This window comes from Sminthopsis crassicaudata, chromosome 3 (assembly GCF_048593235.1).
Source record: "Sminthopsis crassicaudata isolate SCR6 chromosome 3, ASM4859323v1, whole genome shotgun sequence".
NCBI lineage: Eukaryota > Metazoa > Chordata > Mammalia > Dasyuromorphia > Dasyuridae > Sminthopsis > Sminthopsis crassicaudata.
In genome coordinates this window covers 392,509,744-392,531,359 of record NC_133619.1, presented here as the reverse complement: position 1 = coordinate 392,531,359, position 21,616 = coordinate 392,509,744, and the positions used below count along the sequence as shown (strand labels likewise).

The following is a 21,616-nucleotide window of genomic DNA, read 5'->3' as shown; positions in this document are numbered from 1 at the left end:
GGCCCTAAATATCTTTAATGAATGAAGACAACTTCATTTTTTTTGCTGCTTTTGCAAATATAATTCAGAGGGCTTTCCAATAGATGTCATCCAACGCAAATCAAAATGTCTATTCCTAGAGGACAAAGAAGGTGCTTAAACTGCTCTAACAGTTAAAAAGTTTAAAGGTTTGAAGTTAAATTTTTTTTATGAATCCTGAGATACTTAGCAGTTGTGTGACCTTGGGCAAATCACAAACTATCTGGGTTCTGCTTTTCTTTTGGAATAAGTGAAGTAATTGTACATTTTAAATGAGGATAGTGATAGCACCTATCTTATGATGTTAATGTGAAGAAAAGAGAAGGTAATATATATATATATATAAGGTGCTTTGCAAACCTTTATATAAAAGTGACTAATGATGATGATGATGATGATGATAGAAGAAAAAATAAGAAAAAAGAAAACCCTAGTTCATCTATGGTCATTCAGTTTAAATAAAAAGGAAATGATATATTGACAACATTGAGACAAGAACAACTTAAGAAAAGCAAGGAGTATTTGTAAGACACAAAAAGGATGAACATCAGAGAGGAACAACAAATACCATTTCTGTGTCCAACCCTTCACCAGACCAAATAAAAGGGATGCGCAGTTCAGCAACTTTGGGGATATCTCCTCTTCCTTTACTTTTCTGGTGAAGCCTATGGATCCTTTTCAGAATAATTTTTAAATAAATAATTTATGAAATTTCAGATAGAGATTTATGAAAATAGAGATGTGTTATTTTCCCCATCCAACTTCATAGACCACCTGAAATCTATCCAAACACCTAAAATAGAGACAAAGAAACAAAAAACCCCAGAATTTGACACAAATTCATGCTACTTTATTCCAAGTAAGCCCAGATTCACTCATCATTTTCTCTGCAATTTTCCATAATCACACCACTTAGACCATTACAATAATAGCTAACAGAGCAAAGAACCACTTAGTTATTACAATATGAATTAGAAAGAATCATGGCCCATTACGGGATTAAGTCTAGTTATCTGCACAGCTACCAAAGAGCTGAAGCACACTATTCAGAGAAATACCTGCTGTTGATTTTCATGAATTTCAATGTACTCAAAATTATTAATGTTTTGTTTTGTTTTGTTTTTTAAGAACTAAATCTAGCATTGGGAAATCAGGGGTGGGAACCTTTCAAAACTGTTCTCAGAGGTGATGATATCCATGAATTTGAAGTAGCAGTTTCCACAGTGTTCAAATCCATGTTAAAATGAAACCTTTGAGAGGGGAAAATGATAATGAAAAGCAAAGGAACAGGAGATGGCCCTAAAGCTGCTCATCTGTACGTGGAGCCTGCTAAGAGAAGCTTTAATCTTTTCCCTCATCTGAGATGACAGGTAGAGTAATTTTTAAATGACTACATCTTTCTGCTGATTATTCTGCCACAAACTCATCATAGTCAAGGGCAGGCCAGCGAAAAGGACACATTTCCAAATTGTGAATGTAAGACTGGGGGCCATTGAATTTTCCAGGAAAATATGGGAAAGAAAGCTAGATGGAAAAGATGAAAGCACTATGGAGACTATACTATGCAGTTCTAAAAGTAAGCCAGTTGCTTAGCATTTATGAAGCAATTGCTATATTCCAAACTGTGCTAAGTATGAGAGATTTTTTAAAAGGGGCAAAAAAATTTAACCCACTTGATCCCTTACAACAACAACAACAACAACAACAAAAAAAAACAGTTTTGGAAAATGGGAGCCATTTCCATGAGTGCTTTAAACCATAATGGACCATGGCTGGAATACTCTCCTTGCTTTTCTCTCTCTTCACTTTTACCTCTTAGAATATTCAACTTCTTTCAAAATTATTTCAAATACTACCTTCTGCAGGAAGCCTTTTCTAGTTGCCTCTCCTTTCTCTCTCTCCCTCTCTCTCTCTCTCTTACTCTTCTCTCTCTCTCTCTCTCTCTCTCTCTCTCTCTCTCTCTCTCTCTCTCTCTCTCTCTCTCTCTCTCTCTCTTTCTCTCTCTCTGTCTCTCTCTCTCTGTTTTTCTCACACACATATATACATAAGCACTTATTTAAATACTTATTAATTGGGGCAGCTAGGTAACATAGTGGATAGAGCATTAGCCCTGAAGTCAGGAGGACCTGAGTTCAAATCTGACCTCAGACACTTAACACTTCCTAGCTGTGTGACCCTGGGCAATTCACTGAACCCCAATTGCTCAGCAAAAAAAAAATTGATTGATAAATGTTATTAAACAATAGGACACTGAACAAAGACTCAAGAGAACTGAATTCTTCCATTTTAACTAGCAAATTAACCTCAAGTTTCCTCACCTCTAAAATGAATCTAGGAAAACTGGGAAATTTTTAGATGTTTCAGCTCTAAAATTCTAGGCTTACATATAAATTTTACTTCTATACTTTTGTCTAACAGGTTCATCTCTCAAGAAGTCACCAACAAATAAATAAATATAAATAAATGAAGTATCTTCCAAATGAGTCACAGAAATTATGTAACATGTCCAATATTAGCCACAAAGTAAGTGACCAAACCAGGCAGACCTAATAAGGGCTCTCAATGATGCCCTGAGCTTAAGAAAATTAAGAAATCACACTTACCTTTAACGATCTGCTTAGCACAAGCATTGTAAACCTGTTCTTGGCTTGTGTTGGGTGGTAGCACTCTGTCAAAGACATAGGGCTTGCTTTGCTAAAATAATAAAAGGAAGAGAGAAGAGAGAATGGGAGAAACACATTAGAAGATAAGAGAATATGGGTGGGGGGAGGAAACATCAATACTGATTCAGCAAAATAAAAACTTCTAATCTGTCCATTTAGGACAAAATTATCATAGGAGCCAACATGAAAGACTTAACACAGAGTCACTTTTATTCACATTCTAAATACACAAAATATTTACTCTGTTTTTAAAATCCACTAAAGTCCACATTTTTATATTCCTGGGTCTCCTTTTCCTTTAAGGCAAGAAACTTCAAAGGGATGATTCCAAAAATAATATTTCTTTGTAGATGAAAGCTAATCTAGAGTAATAACTCTATCCTTTTCTTCCCAATGCTCTGAATGATCATACCCTTCCGCCCTTTCCACATACACACAGATATAAAACCAAACCAAAACAAAATAAAATTTCTCCTTAATGTCTAGTAAATAGGACAACTTATCCAAGGCCTAAATTTTTTTTAGGACAACTAGACAATAACTATTAGATGTAAAATCAGACCATAAATCGTGTCTCTTCCTCTCATCACCAAGGTAAAGCCAATATAATTACTCTTCTTTTCATCATACTACCCTAAAAGCAGTCATTTATATTTTCCCATTTCAAGGCTGACCATATTTTTTACTTTAATCTTCTTTTGATCTTATAAATTGCATGGTTATCTATTTGGAGGTGAGTTGTTTTTTTTTTGGGGGGGGGAGAGGGGATGAAAATGGAAGAAAAGTAAATACTGTACTTAAGTATGTAACTTAGGTAATTCCTAGGTCTTAAAACCTAGGAATTGTTCTAGGCCAAACATTTCACTCAACAGTTCTTTCTCCAGATCAGGGCAACAGTTCTGAATAGAATGAAAGGCAAGGAATGTTAATTCTTGTAAAATATTCATTGGGCTTTGTTAGTGGCACAATATTACAATTCTGTTGGCGGCACAGAACTGTTAAGGAACTGAAACATGTATTCATTTTATAGTTCTCCATTCACTTAGACAGTATGACTGAGTTTTAGTTGTAAAAAGTAAATTGGGTAATATCTATGAGCTCCTTTCCAATACTTCATCTTTAGTATTCCAAGGATTCCAAAAGAATGATAGAATTGTGTCTCTATGGAATGGTCAAGACCAAAATTGTACCACTAAAAATTGACAGAACAATTTATCTTGCTCAAATATCAATCAGCAGTAACCTCCAATTCTTCCCCCTTATTAGTATACCAAAAAAAAATCCCTTAACATTAAAATATTACATAAAGATAAGCACTGTCTACATCTTCCCTCCCTCAATAAGTCACACTGATTTTATGAAATCAGTTTCTCTCTTCAGTGGTATTATGTATATGCTATTCTCCTAATCAGTACTTGAAAGCAGCTTTCTAACCTCCTCCTTACAGTGATTTTAGGGATTCTGGGAAGGTCCTTTCTGCCCCTTCCCATTGACTTATGTCAAGAATTGCAATGAAGTTTTAGTACTTTGACTTAAAACTTTTGTTTCCCGTTTAAAATGCAGATATCTCTAGAGGTGACAGTACTTGTAATACTATCTCTAATTATACTTCAATGTGGATTTTTTTTTAGCTCCTTAATTGACTAAAAGTCCTGAAGATTAGAGTCAATGATTGTGTTAGGAGGAAAAATGGGATATAGAAAGGCATATATAATTGGAGTCTGAAAGAATTTTGTCTACTTTATAGTTATAACTAAAACAGTCTAGTTCACAACCCAGCTAAAAGTTTGATTTTTTTTGTGATTTGTGCAATGAAATGATAAGTCTGAAGCACAAATTTCTAGCCTGGATCTAAGATTTCATTAGTATAGGGAATGCCTGCTGAAGAAACTTTCTAAATCTAAAAATAGATATTAACAATAGTTTTGCAACATCTTAAGAGCACGGCCTGAGACATATATAGCTAAAGTGACTTGCCTAGAGTAATATAAGCATAGTGTATGTTAGTGGTAGACCTAGAATCCAGGTGTTCTTGACTCTGAAAGTGTTCTCTATCTGCTATAGCATATTAATTTTCTCATGATAAATTATCTTAATTTATCAGCATTATTCTTACTGGCTTCACATATTTATTAATTTAATAATCAAATGAGGGAGTGGAGTGAACAAATAGGAATTTGACTATCCACTGAACACTTTAGAAAGATACAAAAATGAAGTTTGTGGTTCATTTTTAAAATTCAATCCAAGATATTTACAAATTTGATTATAATCACCAAGATGAATCATCTTGTCAACAATAATAATCTGACTTGGGGGACAGGATCAAGGCAAAAATGCTAACCTAGTTAATATTGTACAAAAGAAGAAAAAAAAATCTTCCTGTCAGGCTCCCCGATCTTTTTTCAGCATTTATATTAGTATGAAAGTGGGGAGAGAAGAAAGTCCAAATATATTCACTGAGCTTCAGTCAAATGGTGGGTACCATTTGTCAAGTGCCAAAAAAGTAATACAGCAATTTTCTATAGCCTGTTATTAACTGCCAAAAAGGAAACTGTCTAAGAATCATTACAACTGTATACTGAAAAAAGGCAGAAATTAGAAAATGAACACTTAGAAAATCTATCTTGTCGTATTAAACATTAACAGAATAACAGTGGAGTCAAAAATTAAAACACCATTGTTACATTTCCTTTCTTATCTTTAATTGGTAAGTAGGGGTTCATTTTAAATGAATGTGAAAGTCTTACAGAATCCATTCAGGTATTTAATATTAGTTTTAGAAAAACTGAGGGACAGTGTAATATAGTGAATAGAAAGCTAGCCAGGAAGGTATGGTTTCAAATTCCATCTTGGACACATTTTTTGTCATTATATGTCATTTTACACATTCTGATTATGTGACCCTGGGCAAGTTATTTAACATTTCAGTGCTCTTAACAACTCTCTTTAAGATGGAGTTATATTCTGCTGGACTTGGCTTTTTTCAGTAATGAAGTGATTCAGGCTAATTTCAATAGACTTGTGATGGAGCCATTTGAATCCAGAAAGAGGACTGTTGGAACTAATGTGCATTACAACATAGAATTTTCACTCTTTTTTGTTGTTACTGTCTTCCCTTTTTTTCTTTCTCTTTTTTTCCATTTTTAATCTGATTTTTCTTGTGCAACATGATTAATGTGGAAATATGTACAGAAGAATTGCACATGTTTAACATATATTGGATTATTTGCTGTCTAGGAATGGGGTGGAGGGAAGGGAGGAAGAAAAAATTGGAACACAAGATTTTACAAGAATGAATGTTGAAAACTATCTTTGTAGGATATAGTTATAGAAATAGAGTCAAATTATATTGGAGTTTCCTGATATTTTCTGTAACAATGAAATCATAGATCTAGTTCTTATTCCTTATTAAGAGGTATCGTTGGTCAAGACCTAGTAAATAGCTGCCACAAATGGCACTCTATTTGGCTAATATTATGAAAAGCTTCATTGACTAGATGCAGTAGTCTCCAAAGAAGGACTCTTTCTCATCTTAAATATGATGTTTCCCCTTATCACAGATCCAGCTTCAAAGTTCACACTTTACACAAATGTTAAAAGGAAAGAAGTCAGTGAGAAAAGTATGTCAATCCTAGAAAATTCTGAGGTGGGAGGAAAGGAAAGTGTGATTGTTTCATGACGATAGTAGATCTCATGTAACTAAAAATAAGGGACAATGAATTTTCCCCAAGGCAGTTAAATTCCATAAAAGAACAGTAAGAAAGGTTTCTATTTGCCAAGCAAAAAAGAACACTGCAGTCAGCATTCCTGAAATGTGCATCTGGATCAGATTTCTTCTATTAGTTACTGTTTATATGAAGAAAAGCCAGCTCATCTTTTTTGATCAGCGCCTAGAAGCAAATGCATTCATTTTCAGCACCAGCACCCACTTATACTTAGAGGACAGCTCCCCTACAGTGTTCTTTACCCTTTAGGTGGCACTACCTAGCAACTTCCAGGATTTTAAATCCAGTCAATGGTTTCTTAAGGATTCCTGAATGATCTTACCATCTGGCAAGAAGACAGCACTGAGTAGGACTTCTTATTCTGATCTAGCACATATCTAATAGAATGTTTGATTTCAATTAACTTGATTGAAATATCAAAAGTCTGACAATTTATTCCAACAAAATGTTTTTGTTGTTTGATAAAATTATAAGACCATAGGGATATAGAGTTAGAAAGTATCATCTACGACTAGACCCCTTCATTTTACATCTTAATACATATTCTTTGAAACTCAAAATTTGATGTGGATGTTATTTTTTAAAGTTGAATATCCAGAATTAAAAGCTTTAAATTTTTTTCTCAGATTTTACATCTATAGTCAGAAAATTACAGGATAGCTTAGCTATTTCATTTGCCCAAATTAACTGAAGCAGTTGTGCGTCACTAGAACAAAGTTAATTGGGGTAGGTGAGTATTTTTGGCATATTAGAGAGAATTCATTACCAAGAAATATTTGATTTGTTTCATTCAATTTTTGAAGTGCATATTTACCTTTTTAATCATATTTTTAATCTCATATTGAGATTGCTGATATTTTTATAGAATCATGAAATATTTGAAGATAGTAACAATTTTATTTTTATACATACTGGCTTCAAATACACAAATTTTTAACCATCTAGCAAATTATAAGTATCCCCCAAATACGTCATGATAATTATTTTTAAACTTCCATGGCTATTATGTTGATGTGTCTAACTAGCATGTTCACTTTTTTTTTTTTTTTTTACTATTTTAGAGCAATTTTGTTTTTGTAATAATAGCTTTTTATTTTCAAAATACATGCAAAAATAGTTTTCAACATTCACTCTTGCAAAACTTTATGTTCCAAATTTTTCTCCCTCCCTTCCTCCTCTCCTCCCCTCCCCTAAATAGCAAGTAATCTATGTTAAAAAAAAAAAAGTGCAATTCTTCTACACATATTTCCATATTTATCATGTTGCACAAGAAAAATCAGCTCAAAACGGGAAAAATGAGGGAAAAAGCAAGCAAACAACAACAAAAAAGGTGAGAATATTATGTTGTGATCCACATTTGGTATCTACAGTCCTCCTTCTGGATAGCATATTCACGTTGGAAGTAAGGTTTGTCATCACAAAGGATAATCAAATGCAGCTCTACTCAAATAACAATATAAATTATTAAGCATTAAATCATTCCTCAGGAGACTCTACTGGGTGTAGTAAACAAAAGTTGTGAGATCACCAAAGCAGCTAAAATTGAGAATGGGAGGGGATAAATGGTAAAAAAAAAAAAAAAAAAAGATAATGTCTTTAAGAAAGATTATCTACCTTCTACTAATTGTGAGTAAATTCAAAAGCAAAAGGCTAAAACATCAATTCCAGATTGCCTCAAGTCTTTGTAACAGGGTTTGTATAGTGGACTACAGGGAAATTTTGATCACTGTAGTCATATACAAATTGATACTTAAAATATGGGACAAATTCAAGGAGTGATCTAGTTAAAGCCTCTGACTTTTAAAATGGATATTCCAAGGCCCTGGGAAGTAGGGTTAAATGACTTGTCAACAGAGCTCAAGTGATATTGAAGTGGGTTATGGTCCCTTTAAGAAACTGATTTGTGATCCTTTCATCTTGATTTGTTCAGATTACTCCCAGCCCCTCCTGGCTGATGCATTATCAATTCAAGAAGCTAGGACCTTTGATTCACAAATCCTGGTCAAAAGCATCCCTTTGAATTCTAATAGGAGATCCGTGCTTGTCCCAGCCCCCACCAGATCTGAGCCAATTTGGGACTCTACCCATGGGCCCCCTTTAGCTAAATCTCTCATAAAAAGAGCGAAACTAAAATCCTTTCTTTGCAGAGGTTCCAAACATGCCAGGATCATGCTTGGTACCCCAAGGAGCTTCTGCCCACTGGAATATTGTTTCCAGTGCCAATCTGTCTTTATTCTCACCTATTTCCTTAACTAGACTTTAACCTTACTTCCAATCCCTATAATAAATCTCTTTTATCAATCTAGGTTTTCGGGTCTGTAATTATGGGGACTCTTGAGCTGCCCATTAGACCTCTTATTAATTCCCTGCTCACCAGAAAACCTAATTTCTCAAATCTAGATTTCATCAATAGTCAGGATTTGAACCCACAAATTCTTTATTCTAAGCACAGTGCTCTTCTACTACGCCATCTTGTCTCCGATATATTTTTTCTCAATGAAAATGAAGTCTATCTACTTTTATAGCACTGCCCTGCTTTACAGTAATCCTTATTAGAACATGACACTAATTTGAAGCTTTAAGTTTGCAAAGTGCTTTACAAATATTGTCCCATTTGAGCCTCACAATAACTCCACTGGGTCAACCTAGCCATGTCTAACTTAGTAAGAATTCTACACAAACAACAAATGGTGCTTTAAAATCTTTAGCCACATTTCTGAATAAAGGATTCTGAATATGCAATTCAGATTAACCTCATAAAACAGGGGAAAGGAAACATGTAGGCAACCCAGCCAAAATAATTAAAACTATTCAGATCTTTGATTCAAATACAACTCCAGAATTTGAAAGAGACATTGTTTCAATGTACAGCACAAGAGATGAAACATTTGAAGTATTGGGAAAATAGAAACCAAAGAAAAAGTGACACTCAGTTACAGGAGTTCCACTGTTTATGGCTCCTGAATATATGCAAAGGAACAAAAAAAGCTTATCTTTTTAGTCCTATATTTTTAGATACCAGGTTGCCATGGAAAATTTCCTTTCCATTAACATCAAATTCATTTGTCTTGAGGTTATTTGTATTATTTCATCTTCTAATGTTCTTGAAACCTCTTAAACCAACTTTAAGAGATTTTTAATTCCCAGATTAGACAAGACTCCAAAGTATTTCTTTGTCACCTGTGTTTTAAAAGCTCTCAAAGATAATGCAACGATATCTTCAGCATTAAAGCCAAGAAGTCATGTTTTCAAAGTATACTGATGCAACTAAACTCCAGGATACTTCAAGATCAACAGAGAATTTCTTTGAATTTAGAAAAAAGGTTCCAAAGACATTTACAGGAAAGAAGAAAAGAAGTCAAGCCCAATTGTCATTAACCCAAAGGTTCACATTTTGTGCCTTAGGTCCCAATTATAAAACTGGAATTCTTGTTCAAGTATGGATTAGACTAGACGGTCTCCAGGGCTATCATGATGCTGTGAATTGAGATTAATTATTTCTCAAGAGGGAAGGTTGAGAATCAACATAGTAGTCTCCCTGGGCAATATAGTATTGCTATAAAGAAGTCAGTCATTTGATCAAAGTTGTTCTTTCAAGTAGTAAGGACTAAAAAGGATAAAACCATAATGAAAAGAACTTAGGCTAGTACTATAGCTAAACTGGTGATATAAAACCTGCAGTTTCATGCAATTTAGTGGGAATAAAGGAGGAGCAAAAGGATGGGGGGAGGAAGAAAACCAACTAAAAAATAATCCACCTCCAGCTGATCCTTTGTGTGAAGTAACTAGTCAATATGGAAGCATCAGCTTCCTTCTTTTCTTTTGTTATCTTCTTTTTCCTGACTCTCATATAACTTCCTCCTTCTGACTTTCCACCAATAAATTTGGATCTGGAATTTCTTGGCACCTTTGAATCCCAGGCTTTGAATTTTGACTTTGTGCCTTTGATGCCCTAGTCTTGGAGTATTCCTAACATATTCTCTTGAGATTTGTAGACTTTCTTAGATTGTTTGCCTACTAATCTCTTGTGCTAAATTTAGCAAAGGTTGGTGCTCCTGAAGGACTGGCTAGATACAACAAAAAGTTTAAGGAATATTTTTTCCTATCAACTAAAAAGATCCATCTGCAGTACTAAAATACTGCATTCTCCTAAAGGCAAAGAACTAAACTAATTACTTTCCTTCACAAAACCATCACTATAATCATTATTAAGTACTTAAAGTACTTATCTGCAAATCCTTCTCTTCACTAAATTCCTCCAATTCCTAATGATATCATGAATATGACTCTTCAACATTACACCAAAGCAGCAATAACCTAGCAGATCCTTCAGTTCTAAAGATCCAGAGCATGATATTGTGAAATTCAAAAAGGCTTATCCACTAAAGGGTCAAGGACAAGGTAATAAAGCTTTTCAGCTTTTTTTTCAGACACAATCTTCTAAAAGATGTGAAAAGCTGCAATCTTGTCCACTGAGGGAATACTGCCTACAACAAAACTTCAACTCTATGAGGAACTGAAATACATGCTAGCCACTCAAGATAAAAAGAGATGTATCATGACTAATGATCCCTGCACTCAACTGAGAAGATTAAGACTAGAAAAAAGGGGAAAGACATATTTAAAGAGATAAAGAACTGCTAATACTATATACAATAATAAGTATATATAATAAAATATTATTGGCACCTTGATGGATCTGTGATCTCATTTGTTCCAATGTACAGAAAAGAACTTATCTATTACCTCACATTTCATGCAAAGTTTGCCCATTTAATTTCATAAATCCTTTTCTGAGCTACTATCCAATATATTGGTATCATTCTTCTAGGCCCCCTGACATGAAATATGTAGGCTATGTAGTCTTTATCCTCTATTCCTGCTACATGAGCAGTCCACCTCCTTTTAAAGTCACAATCTTCCCATACAAATGATAAGTGTTATAGGAATTCAAAAGAGGAGCTCTCACTATAGAATAGGGCAGTGAGGAAGGACTTCACTGAGATAATGAGACATGAATGAAGAATATGACTTAAGAGATATAGGAAAGTCATGGCTGTTATCTACCTCAATTGCAAAAAGTTGAAAAATTTTAATGAAAAATCATAGAATCAGATATGTATTAGTTGGGTAACCCCAGGCAAGTCCCCATCTGAGCTCCAGTTAGGAATTTGGACTCAGTGGCCTCTAATTTGTCTCCAGCTCTAAATCTATCATTCTATGATCTAATTCCAAATGCAATGTTCTTTCCACTGTATTACTCTGTTCCCTAGAGTATGCCTTATACCCAAAAACATGGCAGACATATAAATATTTAAAGATAGTTATTCTAACACCATTGAATCTTTTCTCTAGTTGAATCATTACTGAGGGGAACTACCCTTGGGCAGAAGGAAACTGCCCCATATCACCAATGATTGCTACTAACAGGACATACAATCTAGCCTGGATAAAGAAAACATCCTGAAAAAGAAGAAAGCAGCATATGCCAGACATGTCAAACCACTGTCACCACATCCTTCCAGGACCTTTTGGAAAGAGTCTAGGACTTCTAGCTTATGTAAGAGCCCTTAAAATAGCAGTCCCAAAAACACTGCTGGTGGTATTTCTACCCCACTATCCCAAAAACTCTGCAGCCATCATCCAGGGAAACCAACCTTTTGGATATTGAATCTAATATTCCTTCTACCAAGTGCTGTATCCTCTGCCTCCTCAGAATCATTTCTAGGGGCAACTAAGTAGTGTAGATAGAGCACTGATCCTAGAGTTAAAGAACCTGAGTTGAGATCCTGCCTCAGACACTTATTAGCTGTGTGACCTGGGAGGGGGGAAGAGAAGGAGAGGGAGAGGGAAAAAAAGAGGGAGAGGAAGAGAGGGAGGGAGAGGGAGAAACCACATGTATTGAAGATTCAGAAAGTTTTCATCATCAGAATCTAAGGTAGTGTTAAATGATGCAGTGCCAGAAACAGTATGGTTTTATCTGTAGAGATTACATTAAAGATGATTTGTAGCTACAATCTATATGCTTTCTCATACTCTAAGAATGTGAGCCCCTTTAGAGAAAGGACTGTCTTGCTTTTTTTAAATCAGTGATTTGCACATTACATTTAACAATTTTCAAAATTCATTTCCAGACTAACTCAGATTAGTTCCTTCAAGTGTTCTTCACTGGTTTCTAGACTTTTTAGGATCAGGTTGCTTCCTCTGGTTTTATTCTAGGACACTTGTCACTGACTTTTGAAAATGTGGCCCCTATAACTCAACCAACACTCCAGATGAGGTCTGAGTTCAGTGTAGAGTACAAGTGAGTCCTTTCTGCCCTTTACACTTGACATTATACTTTTATTATGCAGCTTAAGAATGAATTCATTTGTTCTGGCAATATCACTTCACAATACAGTACTGGCTTCCCATTGTACTTTTGGTCTAAAACTTCTAAAGCAAAGGAGCTGCTTCAAAGCCCCATCTTTTAATGAGAGCCAGATTTCTCTCCTTTCAGAATCAATGCAATTCACAGAGCTGTCCTCAAGACACAGGCACAGGCGGTGATAATTTCAGCCTAGTGATTTGGAGTCCCATAGAGCTTAGAATGGGGAAGTGCAGGGTTGCCTACAATGCCTACAATGCAGCAGCAGGCAAGAAAAATAATATTAGAAACATTGCAGTAAAAAAAAAAAAAAGCCTAAGGCACTTGTACACAATCAAGAAGTCAACTTTGTACCTCACTATCTCTTACTGACTCTCACAAGAAGTTATGGGGAAGGAGGTCTATAAACCTAAAAGCTTTATGTAAATTGTTAAGGTATATTTGGCGGGGAGAGTTGATTCCAAAAGAGTATTTGATATTACTATTACTACTGTGCTAAAAATTCTATCTCAGAGATAAGTCATGGCTGTAGATCTAGATCATAGTACTAGAGGTTGAAGGAATTTCCAAGATCAACTATTCCAACCTTTTCATTTTACAGACAAGGAGACTAAGTCCTATGGATTTGTCCAAGGTTCACACAGGTAGCAAGCATCAAAGATGGAATTTCCAATAGGAGATGGTATGAAGGTAAAGCAGGATCTCAAAAGTTAGGATGGTAAGCAAAAGGCTTGAGCAAACTGTTCCAATTCAGAAGGTCTTTGATTTGTTTGTTTGGTTTTTTGAGGCTGGGGTTAAGTGACTTGCCCAGGGTCACACAGCTAGGAAGTGTTAAGTGTCTGAGACCAGATTTGAACTCAGGTCCTCCTGAATTCAGGGCTGGTGCAGTATCCACTGAGCCACCTAGCTGCCCCTCAGAAGGTCTTTGAAAATGAGTCCAGTAATCAAATGTATATCTATCATGGGAGGACCATCTTAGATAAATTCAGAGAGCTGCATTACTAGCAGGTTGGCCAACAGATGGTTCATGTATTTTGGCCACAGAACCTCATGAAACCTTGTTGGATTCTAATTTGCCTCTAACTGAAGTAATATCAACACTAAGGAAATCACAGATCTTTGGCATATGAAAACATAATGATATCATTAATAGTATTGTTAAAAGTTAAAATAGGAATTGGGCATAGTTAATTTGGAAATCAATGATTTAATAAAAAGCATTTATCAAATATAATGTACAAAGCACTGCGTTGGAAATACATCTAGAAAAGCAAAGCAACCTTGTTCTGAAGAAGTATACATCCTAATAAGGAGAGAAAACACATGTAGATTTCAGCTACAAGTTAGATGGAAAATTATGTAGTCCTTAGGGTACAGAGGCAAAGTCAATAGTAATCCTTTTTTTAATGTAATTTCCACAAATAAAACATATGTATTTCTGACAATGCATCATTTGATATAGTGCCCTAGACTTCGTCAATGAAGGCTTTCTTTTCCATTCTAAATCTTCACTAAATGTGGTTTCCAAGAAGGCAGAAGGTACAGAAGTAGCAGAAGGAGAGACAAAGACGGAGAGAAGACAGAGACAGAGAGACACACCAAGAGAAAATATAAAAGTGGTTATCTGAGAGAGAATAAAATGTTTCAATCTTGGAGAAGAAAGAGAAGGGTACTTTTTGCCAGGCAGTCAGTCCCATACATGTTGCTTTATGTAGTTTATGTAGTAGTAATATTACTTAAATAATAATGATGGTGATATTTAATTTTAATATAAATTACTTTGAAATGACTGACCCTTATGGTTGCAATATTCTCACTCACCACATTGTCTTAGTTTTTCTGGTTTCATTCAGATTCTACTTAAATCATCTCCACCCTTCCATCCAGCCCATCTCCAGCTACTAATGTCTTCTCCTCTTACATTGCCTTCCAATTACTTGGTATAAAGTTTATATATAATCTAACTGTATGTAGAGTTTTCCCCATTGGAATATAAACAACTTATGCACAGGATCTGTTTTTGCCTGATTGTTTTGTTGATCCCATTTAGGTAGCACAGTACCTGATAACATACTAAGTATTTAATAAATGCTTATTGACCTATTGCCACATCTAAATGTGGCAAAAACTGTTTCTCCATGTTGGATTTTGGCATTCCTTCTGGATATATAGAAATAAAAAAGATTTGCTCTTCCCACAAGTTGTAGATTTATGATAGAAAATTTACTTTTAAAAAAATCCTAAGATTTGGCAATCTATAAACCTTATATGGAGGTGAACTCTAGAGGGAAACAAACTCAAGTTAGAGATTATGAAGATTTTGACAATCTGAACTCTAGAGGGAAACAAACTCAAGTTAGAGATTATAAAGATTTTGACAGTCTGAAATAATATATCTAAAACATTAATAACAAAAGATAGATTTCTCAGGTAAATGTGTAAGTCCATTTATAACAAAACTAGAATGATGTATTTTATTGAACCTATAAAATATTTCGCAAGAGCACTCTTATACTTGGGGGAATAGATTTAGAGAGAAGCCAAAGGGCATATTAAAAGGCTTTGATAGATTCCCTCTATATTTTCTTATATATTAAATGACTATAGCAAAACAACAGCATGTGATTGATTATACATAGAACTACTAGTCATTGCTGTTGAGCAGTAAAAAAAAAAAAAAACAAAAACAAAAACATGAGACTTGGAATCAGAAGCTCTGGGATTAGTTTTTTTTTTTTCTCCCACTCCTAAACTCAACCTCAAGACTTACTAGTGTGGCACTGTCCAAATTTTAGTTTGCACAATCTGTAAAATGATTTGCATTATTTACTCACAAAGCTCAAATTGTATGCATTATATATATATATATATATATATATATATATATATATACATATATATATATATATATATGTTAGCCTTGTGTAATATATTTCCACTATTTATTTTTTAATAAAAAGGAATAATGAGTTGCTTTGGGGGCTAACAAGGCCACCACCAGTTTTGTTAGTGACTACGTGCATCTTTCTAGTTTGAACTCAAAAACTTCGAACAAAATAAGAATCATAGGTTCATAAATGAGCAACAAGAGGTCTTAGAGGTATTCTAATTTAATCTTCTCATATTTTCCTGATAAAGAAAAAAAAGTCAGAGAGGTAGTATGTGACATAACTGAGATTTTAAGCTGATATATATATATATGATTATATCACTATTTTATAGATTTTCATTTTCCTATACTATTCTGTGATTTTGCTAATGTCTAGGGGTGGATTTTTTTTTCAACTAGAATGTTTTAAATTGAATGACAACTTAAGAAATACCCAACATAATTGTTGGTTGCTGACCCAGTACCTTGAATATAATAGATGTTCAGTAAAGACTTATTAGTTGTGATGCATACCAGCAAGTGAAGCAGTAATCTCAAGGACCTGGCTGATAGGAAGCAAGAGATCAGGAATAAAAGGATAGAAACAGTTAATCACCTTCACCCACCAGTGATGGAGTAGTATAAACACATTATCCTTTTTACCACTACTGGCTATCTCTATATCCTTCCTTTCAAACTTCAAACTTAAAATCATAGCATAGGTGACTGGCTTGAAAATTGCTATGCAAAAGACAAACTTTATATTCAACATGGTAGACTCCCACAACATAATTCCTTATATGGTTATGTCTTCTAGGGAATTAAGGGAATTGTGCTCCTGTGATTTAGAAAATCTATGTAAAAATTTTGGCCCTCCCTTCATACCAGAAGGTAAGTCTGAACTGTTATCTTTTTCTTTTATGGAGTGTTTACAGTACTTTATTGTAAAATGTGAGTTAAGTATTTGGTCATAAGTTATATTATATGAATATTTTAGGCATTTTTGAGTTTCTAAGCTTTTTTCTATGTCATCTGCTGGCCTTCATGCATCATCTGTGGTTTCTGCAAAACTCTCCAAAATTTCTTTTGAAATTTCTTATGCCAACCTGCAATATGGGGAAACTTATGATGGGCAAATAACTACTTAAACCAGGTTCCTAGTTATAATCTCTACTTAATCACCATTACAATTGAATCCCAGGTTGTCAAACCCATGCACAAATGTCATATTTTAGTATTTTTAAACCATTTGGTCTAGTGAATGCCAATAATTCACCTACCAATTCAAAAAACACAGACAACATGCAAGGCCACATTCACAGCTAATCCTGAAGAATGTCCACTGTCATTCTGAGCTTTCCACTGATTTTCTATGTTCCCAACCTGATTTTTTTCATCTTCCCTACCTGTGCTAATATCAAAGGATCTGGAATATATGTGATATCCCTTAAACCAGATTGGATATAAGAAAGATTCATCTCTTTTCCTCACATCTACTTAGGAAGTTTCTATTATCTTCTGAATGCAAAGTTGAAAATTGCCCAAGTACAATGAATCATATCCACTAAATAATAATTAGGTCCTACCAAAGTTAGTAGGCTGATCTCCCAGGGAAAAAAATAAAAACAAAACCTTACTAGGAAGGAGGTTATACAGATCTACCACAATTGACTGTCCAACTATAGCCAAAATATAGACAGTTAAGAAAAAGGCCCAGTAAAACATGTCAAGGATAACAAGTCAAAAGTGATAATAAAGGAAAAGTCTGTTGTGGGTCTAAGACATTTAATGAACATTGTTTTCAGTCTTGTTCCAAAGAATTAACTATTTGCCTCAAAAACATGATGCTTATTTTTGTATGTTCTGTATCTTTTCATTTCATGTCAAAATAAATGGGAATTCCTATCTCATACTCCATTTCCTAAATCCCAAGCACTTCTAACTATGATTAATTAGAACACATTTTAAGTTCATATGTCCAGCCTCTGCTACAACACTAGTCAAAACAAACCTTAAGATGATAGGGGTAGTTTTTGTGTTCCATACATATAAAGTAGATGCATAAAGAAGTACTGTTCTAGTTATTTTAACAGCCCTGGACTTTTGCCAAGTTAGGTCCCAAGAACAAACATTCCATACCTATAAGGGGAAAAAAAAACATTTCCAAGGAGGACACTTTGTGGGTTTATTTAGCCAAAAGGCAAACACCTAAGATAATTCTAAATACTCTTGTTGGGACAAAGTGATCTAATCTCCACATCGGGCTATGAAGTTATTAAACCAATTTACCAAAATAAAAACCTCCCAGTAGTGATTACACTAACAGAGTCTCCAGGGAACAAAAGACTGGCTCAGCACCATCTGTTTTGTTCACTGAGGACACTATTGAATCTTCTTCCTTATGAGGAAAAAAGAAACCATTTTGTCCAATTTTTAGGGAATGTAGAAGTATATATATCTAACTAAAAATGAAACATGAAGAGCACTTTCTGGATATTGCTATATTTTGAGTAATGACCATTCTTCAGAAATACTTCAATGCAATAGTTTCTATAATAAATCCGATCTACTTGTATAGTACTTTGTATTTCTCAAAGGAATTGCACACATGCACTATGTTTTTCATAAAAACAACACACATATAATAACTGCATTTAAAGCCACAACTTGTGAGACAGGTAGAGCTGAAATCATTTTTCTCCTTTCATAACATGAAATTGGTAAAGTAATTTGCCTAATACTACACAATACATCCCTTTTGATTCAAAAAATACCAAAATATATTGTTGACATTCAAAACTAATTTTTTTATTTCTTGAATAAAACATTATCTTCCATAACAACATATAATTTTTAAAATTGCACATGAAACTACAAATCTGTTGTGTACAACTTGCTGTTTCTTTTAAGTATATAATAAAATTATTTTGTAAATTTCTTTTTTTCTTTTCTCCCTCTCATCCTAGAGTTGGCTACTATTAGACACAATTATGCATCTATATGTAAAATCATTCTATACATATTTATATTTATCAATTCTTTGTGTAGATAGAGATAGCATCTTTCATATGTCCTTTGTAGCTAATATGACTACTTATAAAAATGTGCTTGTAAAAATGATTTATTCACTCTATTTACAAGGTGATTCTTTTCAACATCTCCAGGTTATTTCCATATCTTTTCTTATTTATTTTTCTTTTTCATTCTTCTATGTCCCAGCTCATCTGATCTATTTATTCTTCATCATGCATAACATTCCACCTCATGCCTAGAAAGTACCTCATGCACTCATGCCTAACCCCTAAAAAAATTCATTTATATATATATATATGTATACATATACATATATATATACACATATATATATGTGTGTGTATATATATATATATATATATATGTTGTTTTTACCTATCTGATTAAACCCTTAATAATGCTTATTGACTGACCATACATGGTGCTTTCTCCCAAATGGAATATAAACTGCATAAAGGCAGAAACTATTTTTTAGTCTATGAATCCAAATTCCTAGAAATTAGTCATTGTAAAAAGTCTTGTTTTCCTGAAATTATTCATCTTTTCATACCACATCTTCTTTATAACTATTCCTTTGAGTACATATTTAGAATATGTATTTTATTTATACTTTATTCTTTAGAGAGTTTATTCATTACAGAGTTTAAACTTTCATTAACACATGCAATTTGTTTTATCACAAAGTAAATATAAACTATGAAAAATGGAATTTTCTGGCATTAAAAACTACTGTTTAGGTGACCCTCATGAAAAGGACCCATATGCACAAAAATATTAATAGTAACTCCTTTTGTAATAGCACAGAATTTTAAACTGAGAGGAGGCCCATCAAGTGGGAATTGGCTAAGCAAGCTATAGTATATGAATGTAATGGAATGTTACTGTGCTATAATAACTGATGACAGGAAGGGTTTCTGAGAAACATGGGAAAATTTATATAAACTGATGCAAAGTGAAATGAACAGAACCAAGAAAACAATTCATACAGTGACAATAATATTAAGATTTAGGAATACTGATCAACACAATGACTAATTACAATTCCAGAAGACTCATTAAAAAAAATGCTATCCAACTCCAGACTGAAAGTTAATGAACTCAATAGTATAGATTAAGGCAATCTTCATAGGTTGACAAAGACTTTTAGTTAATAATTTCAATGATTTCTTCATTGACAGGGATCAATTTATCAGATTAGCTAAGGGACAATTTGAATTCTAAAGGAATGAAACAGATGACTGGTAAACTTCAGAGAAGAACACAGTAAAAATCCCTCAGCTAAGGACATGAAAAGAGAATCTAAGGGTCCCTCATCCATGGAAGGTGAAGAATGATGAGGCAAATGGAGTTGAAATCCAGAGGGAAAGGGTAAGTAACATCAAACACATAGAGGTAAAAGTGACAAAGATAAACTTCATCTACTTAATAAATTTTATCATAATAATTTAACTCATGATTTTTTCTAAGACCAATAAGCTACTGCTAGTAAATAAAACAGCATATTATTCAAAGCAACTTCTATTCCTCAGCCAACTAAACTGTAGAAAATTTCAAAAATCTAATCTGAAAAATCTCATCTAAAAATAGACATTCTATGTCTTCAAATACAATGTCTTGATTTTAAGGATTAGGGAACTACCTAAAGAGAAAGGTGATTTATTCAAAGTAGTTAAAGGACTTAGATTCAAACCCAGATCTCTTAAATACCAGGTTGGTAGTTCTCCTTCTACCATAGTTGCATGCTGACTTTTTTAAAGTGACAGTGAACTTTTCCTAGTATCTTACATTGAATGAAAACATTTTGCAAATTTACCAAAATTTCTACTTTTAAAACAATCACAGAGACAATCTAGAAAGAGGAAAACTCTTCTGTTGTGATAGAAATAGAATTACCTCTTTATCACTTGTTGCTATATTATCATACTAATTTCTTACTCCCGTGCTCTGGAAGAGAGTAAAACCAGCAATATAGATGCTAAACTGCTGGAAAGTCCAATACCTAGAAGACTAGAAGGACATAATGAAACTTCAAGTCCTAAAAAGTATTTGATACATACAGTAAAGCTCCATCAATATATTGAAGTTTCACTAAGATGTTCACAATAACTAGTAGATCCATTATTGAGCGCTTTTTCACTATAGATAGACTTACAAGGCCTAATTATTCTTCTCTCATTTCTGCATAAGATTAACATCTACTTTGGATCTAGGTAATATTAACTCCACTCCTGAAAAAAAACCGCAACTGCCATCTAGAGTTGCTTCCAAGCCTAAGATTTCTTAGTCATTGAGGAGCTTGGCCACAATGGTATCTGTCATAGGGTCCCAGATTCCAATGAAGTCCTTAAGGTTATAATAACATACATGTAAATAGGATCTCTTTCAACTACCCCACCATGTTCAAGAGCACATTTGATGGGAATTTCATTAGAAGAGAATAAGCCTCTTATGTTTTATTTATTTCCCTGTTAAGGAAAAGTAATGTGGTACTTTAGGGAAAGAGCCAGGTTCAAATTCTGATTTAAATTGCAGCCTGTGGTATCCCTAAGCAAGTCATTTCATTTCTTTAAGCCTATCTCCTGATTTGTAAAATAAAAGAGATAAGATCTATAAGATTTTCTGTTTCATTATATAATAGATTCCCTACTAGACTACTCTGGGGCATGTCTCCCCTTCCAATAAAAATGGTCTTTAGGGCAATATATTCCTTCTTTTACCCTCTTAATGCTTTAGAAAGATGCCTCCTTCTTCAATCAATCAACAAAACATCATTTATTATGCTAGACATTCTGCTAAGTTTTGAGAACACAAATCCAAAAAAGCTCTCCAGGAGCTTAATATTTTAATACCAGAAACCATAAATAAATGTGAGTGTGCAAATACAGAATGAACATAAAGATAACAAATACAAGTAAAAACAGAGTAGTAGAATAGAAGG

At 33.9% G+C, this 21,616-nt stretch overlaps 1 protein-coding gene across 1 annotated transcript in view; it reads right to left on the bottom strand.

The window, feature by feature from the left end:
- Positions 1 to 21,616, bottom strand: part of KIF5C (kinesin family member 5C) — a 187,677-nt gene that overhangs the window by 107,694 nt on the left and 58,367 nt on the right. The window contains 1 exon segment of the mRNA XM_074302183.1: positions 2,622 to 2,712. Within this exon segment, the coding sequence (XP_074158284.1) occupies positions 2,622 to 2,712 (91 nt within the window).